General features: G+C 48.9%; 1 protein-coding gene across 1 annotated transcript in view; it reads right to left on the bottom strand.

The window, feature by feature from the left end:
* LOC119951479 (sodium- and chloride-dependent neutral and basic amino acid transporter B(0+)-like) overlaps positions 1–15,073 on the bottom strand; it is a 160,468-nt gene that overhangs the window by 40,371 nt on the left and 105,024 nt on the right. Inside the window, exon 9 of the mRNA XM_038774689.1 lies at positions 2,531–2,759. Coding sequence (XP_038630617.1) covers positions 2,531–2,759 — 229 coding nt within the window. The remainder of the gene's footprint in view (positions 1–2,530; positions 2,760–15,073) is intronic.

Here is a 15,073-nt window from a genome sequence, read left to right as displayed (position 1 = left end):
ACTGACGAGCTGGAACCTACAAAAGACAAAAGGACTGTTTTAGTGGATGTGCTGAAGCTAATTCAGAGTATATTGCAATCAGTGAATTACGGGATTGGTTGAAGTGAGGGGATTGAAATCAGTACTAAGTTGTTGCGAGACCAAGCTCTGTGTCTCCACAGGAGCGATCCCCTACTCGTCGGTGAGCTCTGCATCAGGTGAGGGTGAGTATCTCTACCATCCCTCCCATTGGCATGGGCTCACTCTCGCTTGTTGCGTGCAAGTTTGGCCTGTACGGAGACAAAAGAAAAGAGATGTAGTCAGACGGGATGGAGCAGAGTTTGGGCAAAATGCATGTCCCCTGTGTGTGATTGTCCCTGCCCAGAAAGGACAGAGGTTGTAGTGAAAGCAACAAGACAGATGGGATGGTGGTGATGTGAAAGTATTGTTTAATGTGTCCTCCATGCCTGAATGTGTATGATCTGTGAAGACAGTAGCGTTTGAATACATGATGCCATGATGAGAGTTGGATAGTGGTGGGGGTTGTGAGAGGACTTACCCTGGCGGAGTGGATGAGATCATTCATCTGCTTCCCTCAACGGATGGCACTTTGTGGACGGATGGCAGCCACGCTGACCTTCTGGGCAACAGCCTCCCAGGCTGGAGAGATGGAGTTGGTGTGATTCTTTGAAACGTCCCTGGGGTAGAGGACATGCCAATGGGCCTGAAACCCCCAGATGAGGGCTTTAAGAGCCCTGGCGTTGATATCTGGTTCTGCTTTCTACTCGAGGCCACTCGCCTTTTGCTTCTAGTTTGCTTACATCCTGCATGGTCTGGTGGAAGACGGGTGGGCTGGAGAGAGGGCTGCTCAGGACTGGTGTTTAAATATGACACTGGAAACCCACCAGCTTACAGTGGATGAATGAATCGCTGCCGGTTGCCAGGTGATTCAGAGGGGACACAGCTGTGCGTATTTAATGAGGTTCCAAATGCAGAATCTGGAGCGGAATCTCGCCATTCTGGTTACCGGGAAAGGTACCGTCGGCTCCGCCCATCCCCACACTTGGTCTCGAAAAGGGAGAACTCCACCATCTAAGTCTGTCCAAATCATCTTCCTCACAACACATTTCCACTTAGCCTTGTGCCATTGACAAATGTTTGGTCTCCACATCCAAATTATTGATATATTATGAACAGATAAGGCCCATGTACTGATGGCCCTGCGGTGCCCCACTAGTACCCCACAGCCTGCCGACACACGAATGACCTTCTGAATATCCAAGTATACCTCTTCCACCAACTCCCCTTTATCAATTCTGTCAGTAACATCTTCAAAAAACTCCAACATGATTTCCCATTCATGTTGGAGTTTTTCCAATCAGATTATTCGTATCAACGTGTCCAGTTATCGCACTTAATAACAGATTCTACCTTCCAATCTGCAGGAACCATTCCAGAATCTACAGATGGAGATCCACTATCTCCATGGTTACCTCTTTCAACACATCTGGGATGCAGGACATTAGGCCCCAGTGACTTGTCAAACTTCAAATTCATTAATATCCCCCACACAAACCTCTTACCAATACAAATGTCCTTAATTTTCTTCTTGTCCCAAGCTCCTCGGATGTATAGTTCTGGGAGATCTGTTGCAACTTCCTCAGTGAAGACAGACACAAAGTAACCATTTAACTTTTCTGCCAGTCCTCTACTTCCTGTTATAAATTCTCGTGTAATGGAACTGCATTTGTCTTAGCCAAAAGCTTCGTTTTAATTACCTGTCGAAGCTTATACATTCTGTTTTTATGATTTTTGCTCATTTATGTTCATATTCCAAACTCCTTTTCTTGATCAGCTTCTTGGCCTTCTTTTGATGTATTCGAAAATCTTCCCAGTTCTTAGGTTTATGACTAGTTCATGCAACGATATAAGCCTTTTCTTTTGATCAACACACTCATGAACTTCCTTTGTTAGTCATGCTTGTCCGATTTTCTTTTTAAGGGGAAGGAATGTACAGTTGCTGTGAACTATGCAATAATTTTTTTAAGACTGTTCATTGCTTATGTACGATCACACCTTTTAATATTTTTCCCCAGTCCATCTCGGATGACAATATTTAAAGAAGCCTAACGACTCATCCTGGTCGCACCGTCTGCCAGGTGCTGCGAGTCAAGTAATTTGTGTAAAGTTTTGCGCCCAGCAGGGAGCTCGAACTGGGCCTCTCCCGGTTCACCCGGAGCTGGGCGTGACATGCTGGGAAAATCACGGCCAATGCAAAATTTGATCACATTGTGGACTGTAGATCTCTTCATTTAATTTACCTAACTAATTTAAGACTGTCCTTTTATTCATTGCAATATTGTCCATCTCACACTGAATTACTTTAGGATCCACCTTCTCTATTTAGTCAAGAGAGCTATTTCCGGCTCCAAATGATTGGATCCAGATTTCACCAACAGAATGGAAAGCCTGAGATTGTGATACCCGGAAGGTTTGCTCTCAGCTTCAGAAACATTTTAACAGAAGACGGTGGATTTATCTCTGCATTTACCTGACTGCACAACCTCTGAAATGGTCTTGTCTTGTACATGAACCATGTGCCCAAGGATGGAGAAGATGACAAATCCGGCAAACACACTCGTGGCGCAGTTGACAGCGCAGACAATGATGGTGTCTCGGAAACAGTTGTTGTGGAATTTGTTGTAGGATGACAGTGTGATGATGTTGCCCCAACCCACTGAGAGAGAATAGAAAATTTGTACTGCCGCATCTTTCCAGACCTGGTGAATAAAATGGAGAATTCATCAGCACCGGGAGATTTCACTTCAACTCATTCTATTGATAGAAAGAGAGGGGATCTCATAGAAACATATAAAATCCTGATGGGACTGGAGAGGCTAGGTGTGGGAAGAATGTTCCCGAACTCATGGTCACAGCCTACGAATAAGGGGTAAGCCATTCAGGCCTGAGGGGAGGAAGAATTTCTTCTCTAAGAGTGTTGTGAACTTGTGCAATTGTCTACCACAGAAAGCCAATGGGACCAGTGCGTTGGGTATATTCAAGAGGGAGCTGGACATGGCCCCCTTGCAGCTAAAGAGATTAAGGGGTTATGGAAAGGAAGCGTGAGTGGGATACTGAATTTGCATGATCAGCCATGATCATATTGAATGGTGGTGGAGGCTCGATGGGCCAAATGGCTTACTCCTGTATTTTTTACGTTTCTATGTTAAAACTACCGGGGTGATTTTGAGCCCATTCTAGCCATGTGCACGGTGACATGGGTGCAAAATCGTGAGACAATCGGAAAGCGTGAATCTCCCCGGTGAGATTACGATTTCCGATTCTCAACCCTGCTCGGGGGCGGAGAAACGTGAAAAACACATCACAGGATCCTGGAAAACCCATTTAAATATATTAGCTTGAGCACTCACTCTGGGACAACCTTCCTCATTGAATATTCAGCAGGTCCTGGTGATGTCATGATGTGATGTCGTGTCTGCACCATTTACCTTTTTTCCAAATTTAACGTACCCAATTAATTTCTTCCAATTAAGGGGCAATTTAGCATGGCTAATCCACCTACCTTGCAAATCTTTTGGGTTGTGGGGGCAAAACCCACGCAAGCACAGGGAGAATGTGCAAACTCCAAACAAACAGTGACCCAGAGCCAGGACCGAACCTGGGACCTCAGCGCCGTGAGGCAGCAGTGCTATCCACTGCGCCACCGTGTTGCCCTGTGTCAGCGCCATTTAGAACAGCATTCCATAAACGTGAACCTGGCAGCCCCACCTCCAAGAGGGATTTCGGATGTGAGTAGATTTTGGAAGTGAGCACTCAGTCAGCCATCATCCTCCAGGGCGTTGAAAGCTCTGGGGGGTACCAGAGCGACGCTGATAAATTCAACTCAAGGCCGGGTTCGGGTTTCAGTATTCGCAAACCCGGGGTCAGGGGTCACTCGCTGGTCTTAGCTATCCTTCATGTTGGGGGTCTCCCTTGCTTTAAGGGAGTCTGAAGGCTGGCATGTAGGCAATGCTTCCGGCTTGCTCCTTGCTGGGCCTGTGACCAAATCGTCACTGAAGGAACGTCTTTCCATAGTGGGAGTTGGAAAGTGGGTGAAGGAGGTGAATACAAAGGGTCAGCAGTGGGGTGCGACTTTGAGATGGGTTTGGTTCCACGAGCGGCCAGGTTGTAAGGAAAAAGTGGGGGACTCAGGAACGAGATGCATCTCGGCTTCAGAAGGCATGAAGTCCCTCTCACTGGAGGGAGGGCGACTGCAGTGTGAGTTGAACCCTATACTCAGGCAGCACTGTGAGGACAGAGGGGTTTCGCTGCATGAAGTTCAAAATCGCTTGTCAGGAAAGTTTGACTGTCAGGAATTAGTGTTGGGGTTAATGGCTGTGGCTGATGGAAGGCTTGTAAACTCTGCAGCCTTTGTGACTTGGGAGAATGAGGGTATCTTCTAAGAATGTTCTTGTCATGCTATTTGCAGGTTTCACTGGAATCAGTCTTGCCTGCCATAAAAGGCAGCCATTTGCCTGAAATGCAACTGACCCTTGTGTCAATGAAATTAAATGTCAATGCCATTGATTGGAAGCAGGTTCTGAGCCCCTTCTTAGTCGTTTGAAAAACACTTTGTCACAGTTTTGTTTGCATTTCAGACCCACGTTCCTGGTCAACGGGCATCTGGTCCAGAGAGGGGCAGGGGAGAAGGAGGATGACCTTGTGAATCTAATAATAATAATATTTATTGTCACAAGTAGGCTTATATTAACACTGCAATGAAGTTACTGTGAAAAGACCCGAGTCGCCACATTCCGGCGCCTGTTCGGGTACACGAAGGGAGAATTCAGAATGCCCAAATTACCTAATCGCGTGTCTTTCGGAACTTGTGGGAGGAAACTGGAGCACCCGGAGGAAACCCACGCAGATACGGGAGAACGTGCAGACTCCGCACAGACAGTGACCCAAGCCGGAATCGAACCTGGGACCCTGGAGCTGTGAAGCAACTGTGTTACCAACTGTGCTACCATACGGAGCTCCAGGGTCCCAGATTTGATTCCGGCTTTGGTTACTGTCTGTGTGGAGTCTGCGCATCCTCGCCATGTGTGCGTGGGTTTCCTCCGGGTGCTCCGGTTTCCTCCCACAGTCCAAAGATGTGCAGGTTAGGTGGATTGGCCATGATAAATTGCCCTTAGTGTCCAAAATTGCCCTTAGTGTTGGGTTGGGTTACTGGATTATGGGGATAGGGTGGCGGTGTTGACCTTGGGTAGGGTACTCTTTCCAAGAGCCGGTGCAGACTCGATGGGCCGAATGGCCTCCTTCTGCACTATAAATGCTATGGTAAATTCTATGATATCTGCTCCTGGGCTTGGGCAAACTTCAAATAAACAGGTCCAGGCAACGGGCAACTGAGGGGTTGGTCCAACCCGGATGCCTGACCCTCTACTATAGCTACATTCACAGCCGGGTGTCCCCGGAGGGGAGCTTGCAGTGTCCACGGGCACCATTGCGGCTCTCTGTGCATGGTGGCCCGTCGGGCCTGGGATCCTTTATTGACCTTTTAAATCACAATTCAATTTGATGTTAAGTTTTATTTGCGATTTGGTTTTATTTCAGGCAGTGTCCCTTTAAAGGGCTGCCCTTTAATTTGTCCCTCAGTTATTCTAGTGTGCTTTATTTGGAGTCAAGTTCTGACTCTTTTAATGGTTCGAGTGTGAATAACGCCGAGTCCAAGGCAATTTTGGACACATAGGGCAATTTAGCATGGCCAATCCACCTAATCTGCACATCTTTGGACTGTGGGAGGAAACCGGAGCATCCGGAGGAAACCCACGCATCTTGGACTCACATCTTGGTCAGCCTGATGAGGATCCGGCCCGGCAGCTGGTGTACAGAGAGAGGAACGGTGCACTGCGGGACCTGCAACTCGTCCAGCAACGAGATCTGGACTCGGCCCCCCTTCTTCAACTCGCTGGAAAAAAACATGGTCCATCAGCAGCTCCTTATGCTGCTGGCTGACTATGGATCTCTTGTCCCAGATCCAGAGGGCATCAGGTCCCACGTTTGGAACTTCAACACTGCCCTCTTCTGTCCAGATTCATCCAGCGAGGATGTTTACAGAGATTTGTAGGAGGACCTGACGCAGGTGGTCCGAAGGGCACCGGAAATCGTGATGTCCCTATCAGCCTGGGGAGTTGACCAGTACCCTCAACAGACTCTCCAGGGGCAAGTCCCAGAGCTGACTGGGCTAACTGTGGAGTTCTTCAGTGCATCCTGGGACATCCTATGGAGCGACTAGCATTGTCTACGGGAAAAACAAGAGCCGCAATGGTGTCAGGGGCAGCACGGTAGCATGGTGGTTAGCATAAATGCTTCACAGCTCCAGGGTCTCAGGTTCGATTCCCGGCTGGGTCACTGTCTGTGCGGAGTCTGCACGTCCTCCCCGTGTGTGCGTGGGTTTCCTCCGGGTGTTCCGGTTTCCTCCCACAGTCCAAAGATGTGCGGGTTAGGTGGATTGGCCATGCTAAATTGCCCGTAGTGTCCTAATAGTAAGGTTAAGTGGGGGAGTTGTTGGGTTACGGGTATAGGGTGGATACGTGGTTTGAGTAGGGTGATCATTGCTCGGCACAACATCGAGGGCCGAAGGGCCTGTTCTGTGCTGTACTGTTCTATGTTCTATGTTCTATGAAAGTATAATGACTGGGGAAATGCCTCTTTCTTGGCATAGGGCTGTAATTACCCTGCTGCCCAAGAAAGGAGATCTCGGCTTGCTAAAGAACTAGCGCCCGGTCTCCCTCCTCGGAACGGACTACAAAATCTTCACCAAGACAATGTCTCCTTGCCTCGGCACCGTCTGGACCACATAATGCACCCTGACCAGTTCTACATGGTCCCGGGTCAAACAATGCACAATAATATCCACCTGGTTCGGGATATGATCCATCATTCCCAGAGAGCTGGTCTGTCAAGCACCTTCCTGTCTCTTGAACAGGAAAAGGTGTTCAACAGGGTGGATCACAAATAATTCGAAACACAGCAGTCATTCGGGTTTGGGACACACTTTGTCGCCTGGATCTGACATCTGTATGCTACCGCAGATTGTCTCATTAAGGTTAATGGGCCTGGCAGTGTTCCTTCGCTCTGGAAAAGCATGTGTCAGGACTGCCGCTTGTGTGGCCCACTATATTCTATCTGTGTGAAGCCTTTTCTGTAACTCTTGCTAAGAAGGTTGTCGGGATTCTGCGTAGGCCCAGCATTGAGGTAGTCCTTTCAACTTATGCTGATGACGCGTTCATCATCTTCACGAACTGTGATCAACTGGGCCAAGTGGATCGGACGTCTGTACCATCTTTGCCTGGCTAATGAATCTTGGTCAGCGAACTGGTAGGAGCTGGAGGCCAAGGTCACCACTCGCTTGAGCTGCTGGCCAGGACTGCTCTGAGTGCTGCCTTACAGGGGCCGAGTTCTGGTTATCAACTAGGTGATTGCCTCCATGTTGTGGTACCGTCTGGTCACTTTGACCCATCTCTCTGATTTTGTCACAAACATCCAGAGAATAATTAAACAGTTCTTCTGGAAGAATAGATTGCACTGAGTCACTGAGTTCTAAATTCTCCCGCTTAAGGAGGGCAGTCAGATGCTGGTGAAACTTGACACTCTGGTGCCAACTTTCCGCCTTCCGACCCTGCAGTGATATCTCTACATCGAGCCCCTGTGTCCCCTGACAACATATTTCTTCTGCCAGGTGCATGGCCTAAACAATGACATGCAGCTCCTGTTCATTGACCTGCTCCTTACAATTGATGCCTGTCTTTTACCAGGACCTACTCAAAGTCTGGAACATGGTCACACCGCACTGCAGCTCCCCCCTGTCTGGAGTTGTGGCTGTCCTCAGGAAGCCGCTGCTCAGGAACCCACGCCTCCACCAATACCATTTTGAGTGGCTGGTGGAGGGATGGGCTGTGGCTACTGGGGTGAGCAGGATCGAGAACTTGCACACTGTACAGGGGGGTTTCCTGTATGCACTGCTGCTGCATGCCCTCCACTCCCTTGTCCTCACCTATCGACCGGCCAGGCCTTGGCGAGCCTAGTTTCCGTCCAGTGGCAGAGGTTCTCCACTGGAGGTCCTTCTCCAAAGGAGTCCTCCCTTTTATCATCAGATGTTGCATTTAGCAGTCCCATACAACCATAGATTTTATTGGTTAATGGACTCCCAATCTGTCTGTCCTTTTGGAATCTGTGGATCATGTGTATATAATTTGTTTAAGGTTGCTTGCCCTCATCTGTTATTTAAAAAAGAAATTGTTGCAGTTTTGTTTATACTTCAGCCCCAAGCTCCTGATCTATGGGCACCCGATGTGGACAGGAGCGAGAAAGGACGAGGACCCCTCGTGAACTTGTTCCTGGCCAAATCCGCTATCAACATGTTCAGGCAGTGGGTGACAAATGGGGTCATCATCTTGACTGCCTATCCCTTTTCGGTGTCTACATTCACGGCCAGATGTCCTCGGCGAGGGAGCACACTGCACGCGGCCAGGACCAGCGCCCTGCGGAGGGAGAGGAGGGAGAGGCTGGGCCCACAGCTGTTCTGGGAGCAGTATCACAAATGCTGAGCCTTGTAGAAGATATTACTGGCAAAGTGTCTTCCGGCATTGAACAGCGTACCTGCAGATGTCGGAGCTTCAGTGTGGGGAAGACTGTGTCAGTCCCGAGGGATAGTGGACCACATCTGTCAGGTTCTGCAAGAGCTGGCACCACATGAAAAGGAGCACACCCACTCCCTGTAGCCCATAAAGTTACCGCCGCTCTGAAATTATGTGTAAATGACTCATTTCAATGCAACTCCAGTGACCTGTGTGGCATTTCCCAATCAACCACACACAAATGCATAAGAGAGATGACAGAGGTCCATTAAGCGAGGGTCCATATGTACTTGAACCGGGACCAAGCGAACCAGGATGCCAGGGCCATGGGCTTTGCCCATTTAGACTCAGGTACTCGATATTATTGACGGCACCCACATGGCCCTGTGGGCCCCATGGCATAATGCAGCACCAATCATTTTTTGAGGGAGTGCAACACCAGGAGAGATGGCTCCTCGAGGACAGGGGGCGGCTCTGGATGTGACTGATGGTGCCAGTGCATCATCACTTGCAGACGCTCCTACAATGTGGCTCATGTTTCAGTGCATGTGCTGGCCGAGCAGGCGATTGGACTCCTGAAGATGCGGTTCCGATGACTGGACCGGTGTGAGGGTGCCCTCCAATATAGCCCCCAGTGGGTATTCCACACAATTGGTGGTCTGCTGCGCTCTCAACAACTTGGCGTTGCAGCTGAGCCCAGCTTGACCCTGCTGGAACAGGAGGAGGTGCGGCGGTAACACGTCTCCTCGGATGAGAAGGAGGGTGGCGAGGGCCAACCCAGGAAGGAGGAGGAGGAAGGTCAAGGTCCACATATGCTCAAGAAATATAGACGCACTGAGTGGGGAACACTCACGCTGTGGCGTGTGACTTCTCATCATAACTGTGGTGCCAGCAGTAGGATTTCTTGATGGTGCCCAGGTTCATGGTCAGGCCATAAAACTAAATTCCCTGACTCTGCAGGAGAATGATGATGACATGTTTTGAGGGCAGACTGATTCTCCTCCCATCCTCAACCGTGTCACAGTCCTGCCTAACAGAGAGCTGAACGGATCCTCTCCAATGAATGAGCTTATCATGGAGTCAATTTCTTTTCATTTACGAGGTGTGAGCGTCGCTGGTTAGGCCAGCAACTATTGCACATCCCTCGTTGCCCTTATGAAAGTGGTGGTGAGTTAGCCTTCTTGAACTGCTGCAGTCCTTGCGGTGTAGGTACACCCAGTGTGCTGTTAGGGAGGGAGTTGCAGGATGTTGCCCCAATGACTTGAAGGAAGGCTAATATGTTTCCAATTGTGGGTGGTGAGTGACTTGGAGGGGAACCCCCAGCTGCTGGGGTTCCCAGGTATCTGCTGCTCTTGTCCTTCTAAATGGTAGTGGTTGTAGGTTTGGAAGGTGCTGTCTGAGGAACATTGGTTAGTTACTGCAGAGCACCTAGTAGATGGTACACAAGGCTGCCACTGTTCTTCGGTGGCGGAGGGTTTGAATGTTTGTGGAATGAGGAGCAGTCAAGCGGGCTGCTTTGTTCTGGATGACATCAAACTTCTTGAGTGTTGTTGGAGCGGCATTCATCCAGGCAAGTGAGGAGTATTCCATCACAGTTCTGACTTGTGCCTTGTACACGGAGTATAGGCTTTGGGCAGTAAGGAGGTGAGTTGCATGCCGTAGGATTCCTTGTCTTTCACCTGCCCTGGCAGCCACAGTATTAATATGGCTAGTAAAGTTCAGTTTCTGATCAGTCGTAACCCCCCAGGATGTTGATTGTTGTGGTATTCAACGATGGTAATGCCATTGAATGTCAAGGGTCGGTGGTCAGATCCTCTCTTACAGGAGATAGTCATTACCTGGCATTTGCGTAGCACGAATGTAACTTGCCACTTGTCAGCCCAAGCCTGGATATTGTCCAGGTCTTGCTGCATTTGGACAACGACAGCTTCATTATCTGAGGAGTCACTAATGGTACTGAACATTGTACAATCACCCGCAAACATCCCTACTTCTGACCTTATGATGGAAGGAGGTCATTAATGAAGCAGCTGAAGATGGTTGGGCCTCAGACACTATCCTGAGGAACTCCTGCAGTGATATCCTGGAGTTGAGATGATTGACCTCCAACCACCACAACCACCTTCCTTTGTGTCAGGTATGACTCCAATCAGCGGAAAGTTTCCCCCTGATTCCTATTGACTCCAGTTTAGCGATGGCTCCTTGATGCCGTACTCGGTAAAATGCTGTCTTGATGTCAAGGGCAATCTCTCTCACCTCACCTCTGGCATTCAGCTCTTTTGTCCATGATTAAACCAAGTTTATAATGAAGTCAGGAGCTGAGTGACCCTGCCGGAACGCAAACTGAGCATCCATGAGCAGGTTGTTGCTGTATATATCGCTTGATAGCACTGTTGATGACTCCTTCCATCACTTTGTTGATGATGGCGAATAGAATGAAAGGACAGTAATTGGCTGGGTTGGACTCATCCACTTTCTTGTGTACAGGACACACCTGGGCTATTTTCCAAATTGCCAGGTAGATGCCAGTGTTGTAGCTGTACTGGAACAACTTGGCCAGGGATGTGGCAAATTCTGGAGCACAAGATTTAGTACTATTGCCGGAATATTATCAGGACCCATCGCCCTTTCAGAATCCAGTGGCCTCAACCGATTCTTGATATCCCGTGGAGTGGATTATATTGGCTGAAGACTGACATCTGTGATGCTGGCGACATCCAAAGGAGACTGAGATGGATCATCCACTCAGCACTTCTAGCTGAAGATTGTTGCGAATGCCTCAGCCTTGTCTTTTGCACACATGAGCTGGGCTCCTCCATCACTGTAGATGGTGATATTTGTGGAGCCTCCTCCTCCAGTGAGTTGTTTAATTGTCCACCGCCATTCAAGGATGGATGTGGCAGGACTGCAGAGCTGAGATCTGATGCGTTGGTTGTGGAATCGCTTAGTCTGTCTATTACTTGCTGCTTATGCTGTTTGGCACATTGGCAAGTAGTCCCATGTTGTAGCTTCACCGGGTTGACACCTCATTTTTCAATATACTTGTTGTTGCTCCTGGCATTCTCTCCTGCACTCTTCATTGAACCAGCGTTGATCCCCTGGCTTGGTGGTAATGGTAGAGCGGGAGATGCCTGGCCATGAGGTTGCAGATTGTGGTTGAGTACAATTCTGCTGCTGCTAACAGGACACAGCGCCTCATGAATGCTAGTCTTGAATTGCTTGATCTGTTCGAAGTCTACCCCGTTTAGCATGGTGGTAGTGCCACACAACACAATGGAGGGTATCCTCAATGTGAAGACAGGACTTTGTCTCCACAAGGACTGCTGCGTTTGTGGTGTTGCCTCCCGCAGTATTCAGGCACAGTATCCGGGCACCATGGTCTGATTGGGATGCTAGGCAATGACTCCCACATGCTACATGGCACACCCACTTGGCATGTGGGAAGTGCTCACTTAACCATGATTGCCAATGCCCCAGAGGTATAGCCTTCAGCTCAACGGTGAGAGGCCTCTGTATTCGGTGGGGGAGACAGGCAGGGAAAAGGGTTGCTCCCAGAACAGGTACACATGATCCAAGAGTTGGTATGGTGGTGCAGCGAGCAGTTGCCCCCCTGGTGGCCCACCCCTGCAGAGGGTTCCCCCCCACCCCACTGAGGGTCCGCCACCCTTCATCAAGCACAGGGACAGCATGCCCAGAGCCTCCCTGCTCTTTGTCTATGAGCAAAGATGGCTACTCACCTCCTCATCTCCCCACAGAAGCCCTTCTGCCAGGTTCATGTTTTTAAAAAGGAATACTAATCGGCGCCAGCGTGAGCACTTGCTGAGGAGGCCACTGAGAATGACAGGAGGCCATTGGATAAGGGGTGGCTCTGGTTAATTGTATGGAAGTGGGACCCAAATGGTGATAATTGGTCTCTCACCACGCTACAGATTGTAGCAAATTGTTTGGCGCCTGGAGTGGATCACGTTATTGGCCTCTCCTGATATTCACCGGCCTCGTTTCGCTTGAGTGTGAGTGTAACAAGGCCGGAAAATCGCGCCCTAAATGTAATAGCTCCAAATTTGCAGATGACAGAAAGTTGGGTGGGGAAGCTGCAGAGATCCTGCAGTGTGATTTGGACAAGTTGAGTGAGTGGGCAAATGAAAGACTGATACAGTATAATAGGGTAAATGGGACGTTATCCATTTTGGTAGCAAACACGGGAAGGCTAATTTTTAACTGAACCACCATAAATTAGGAGAGATGAATGTGCAGCGAGGGAGGTGGCGGCATAGATGTATTGTCACTGGACTAGTAAACCAGAGACCCAGAGTAATGCCCTGGGGATCCAGGTCAAATCCCACCACTGCAGAATGTGAAGTTTCAATTGAATAGAAATTTGAATTAAACGTCTAATGATGACCATGAAAGTTGGGCGGGATTGGCGGCGCGGGCAGGAGCTGGGGTCCTGGGGGGGTGGGCGCGGGGCGATCTGACCCCGGGGGTGCCCCCATGGTGGCTTGGCCCACGATTGGGGCCCACCGATCGGCGGGTGGGCCTGTGCCATGGGGGCACTCTTTTTCTTCCGCCTTCGCCATGGTCTTCACCATGGCAGAGGCGGAAGAGACCTCCTCCCCTGTGCATGCGCCAGGATGATGTCAGCAGCCGCTGAAACTCCGGCACATGCGCGGACTTACGCCGGCCGGCGAAGTCCTTTCGGCCCCGGCTGGCGTGGCGCCAAAGGCCGTTCACGCCAGCCGGTTGAGCGGAAACTACTTCGGCGCGGGCCTAGCCCCTCAATGTGAGGGCCTGGCCCTTTCTCCGCACCTTTGGGGAGGCCCAACGCCGGAGTGGTTGACGCCACTCCAATACACCGGTACCCCCCGCCCCGTCGGTTAGGGGAGAATCCCGCCCAGGGTCTTGGTGAGACCACACCTGGAATATTATGTGCAGATTTGATCTCCTTATCTGAGGAAGGATTTTCTTACTGTAGAGGGAGTGCAGAGAAGGTTTACCAGACTGATTCCTGGGATGGCAGGAGAGATTGAGTTGGTTAGGATTGTATTCAAAAGAATGAAGGGGGATGTCATAAAAACCTATGAATTTCTACCAGGTCTTGACAGGGTAGCTGCAGGAAAGATGTTCCTCATGGTCCAGAACCAGGCATCTGTCTGAGGATACAGGGTAGACCATTTAGGAAAGAGATGAGGAGAAACCTCTTCACCAAAAGAATGGTCGGCCTGAGGAATTTGCTAACACAGAAAGTAGCTAAAGTCAAAATATTGTAGGTGGTCCACATAAATCAATGGCTGGGTGGTGTTCACGAACGGAACGGCTGCAGCAAAAAGGCTCCTGCAGATCCACAAAATCGCAGCTAATCCTATGCCACATTTGTAGGATTGCATTGAGAAAGTGGGATAATCAGCTTTTATTTCCAAACTGGATTTACTTAAAGGTTACTGGCAGGTACCTTTATCCGAATGGGAGAAGGAGATTTCAGCTTTTGTGACTCCAGATGGTCTATCCCAATTCAAACTTATGCCATTTGGCATGAAAAACGCCCCAGCCACATTTCAACGGTTAACTAACAAAGTCGTTTTAGTATTACCCAATTGTGCGGTATACATCGACTATCTGGTAACTTTCAGTCAGACATGGAAAGAACATTTAAAATATCTGATGGAGTTATTCGATCAACTTCAGGAGGCGGGTTTGGTGGTAAACCTAGCCAAACGTGAATTTGGAAAAGCCCAAGTCACTTTCCTTGGCCATACAATTGGATAGGGTCGAATGGTCACATGGGATGTGAAACCAACAGTTATTGAGGAGTTTTCAATACCCTCGAAACAAAGGGAAATAATGCGATTTCTTGGCATGAGTGGATTTGATCGAACATTTGTGCAAAAGTTTTGTAGCGTGATTGCTCCACTGATGGACTTGCTGAAGAAACGTCGAAAATTTTAATGGACAGCGGACTTTCAACAGGCATTTGACTGCCTAAAAGCTGTGATAATCAATGCTCATGTATTGGAGAATTACAAGGGTCTCTGTGATCAGATTGAACTAAAGTATTTGACTTTAAAGAGAAATGCCGAGGCGTAGAGAATTGGGCAGATCGTGCAGCGGCCTTCTTGTTCAAAGAGACTGTCGATCGTGAGGGATTTCAGTTGGAGGAAGAAGAACAAACATGGATGATATTATTATATCTGTTTGCTGGTGTTGTTTTTTGAAACAAAAAAGTATATTTACTGTTTAAAGGATGGTGAAAAAGTGAAAAATGAAACCATCTTGAAGTTGATGGTTTATTTTGTTTCCTTGGGGGACAGGTGTCATGTGAGAGTACCTTTAAGAAATGGGTGTTTATAACTGCAGTGATGTCAGAGAGTGGGTGGATCTGGGTTGTCTGTCAGCCTTTTACTTTCATTTTAGGTTGTTTGCTGTAGGGTGTGTTTTAGTTTCGTGTTCATAGAATA

This window comes from Scyliorhinus canicula, chromosome 17, assembly GCF_902713615.1.
Source record: "Scyliorhinus canicula chromosome 17, sScyCan1.1, whole genome shotgun sequence".
Classification (NCBI taxonomy): Eukaryota; Metazoa; Chordata; class Chondrichthyes; order Carcharhiniformes; family Scyliorhinidae; genus Scyliorhinus; species Scyliorhinus canicula.
This window is presented reverse-complemented; position numbering and strand designations above follow the sequence as displayed.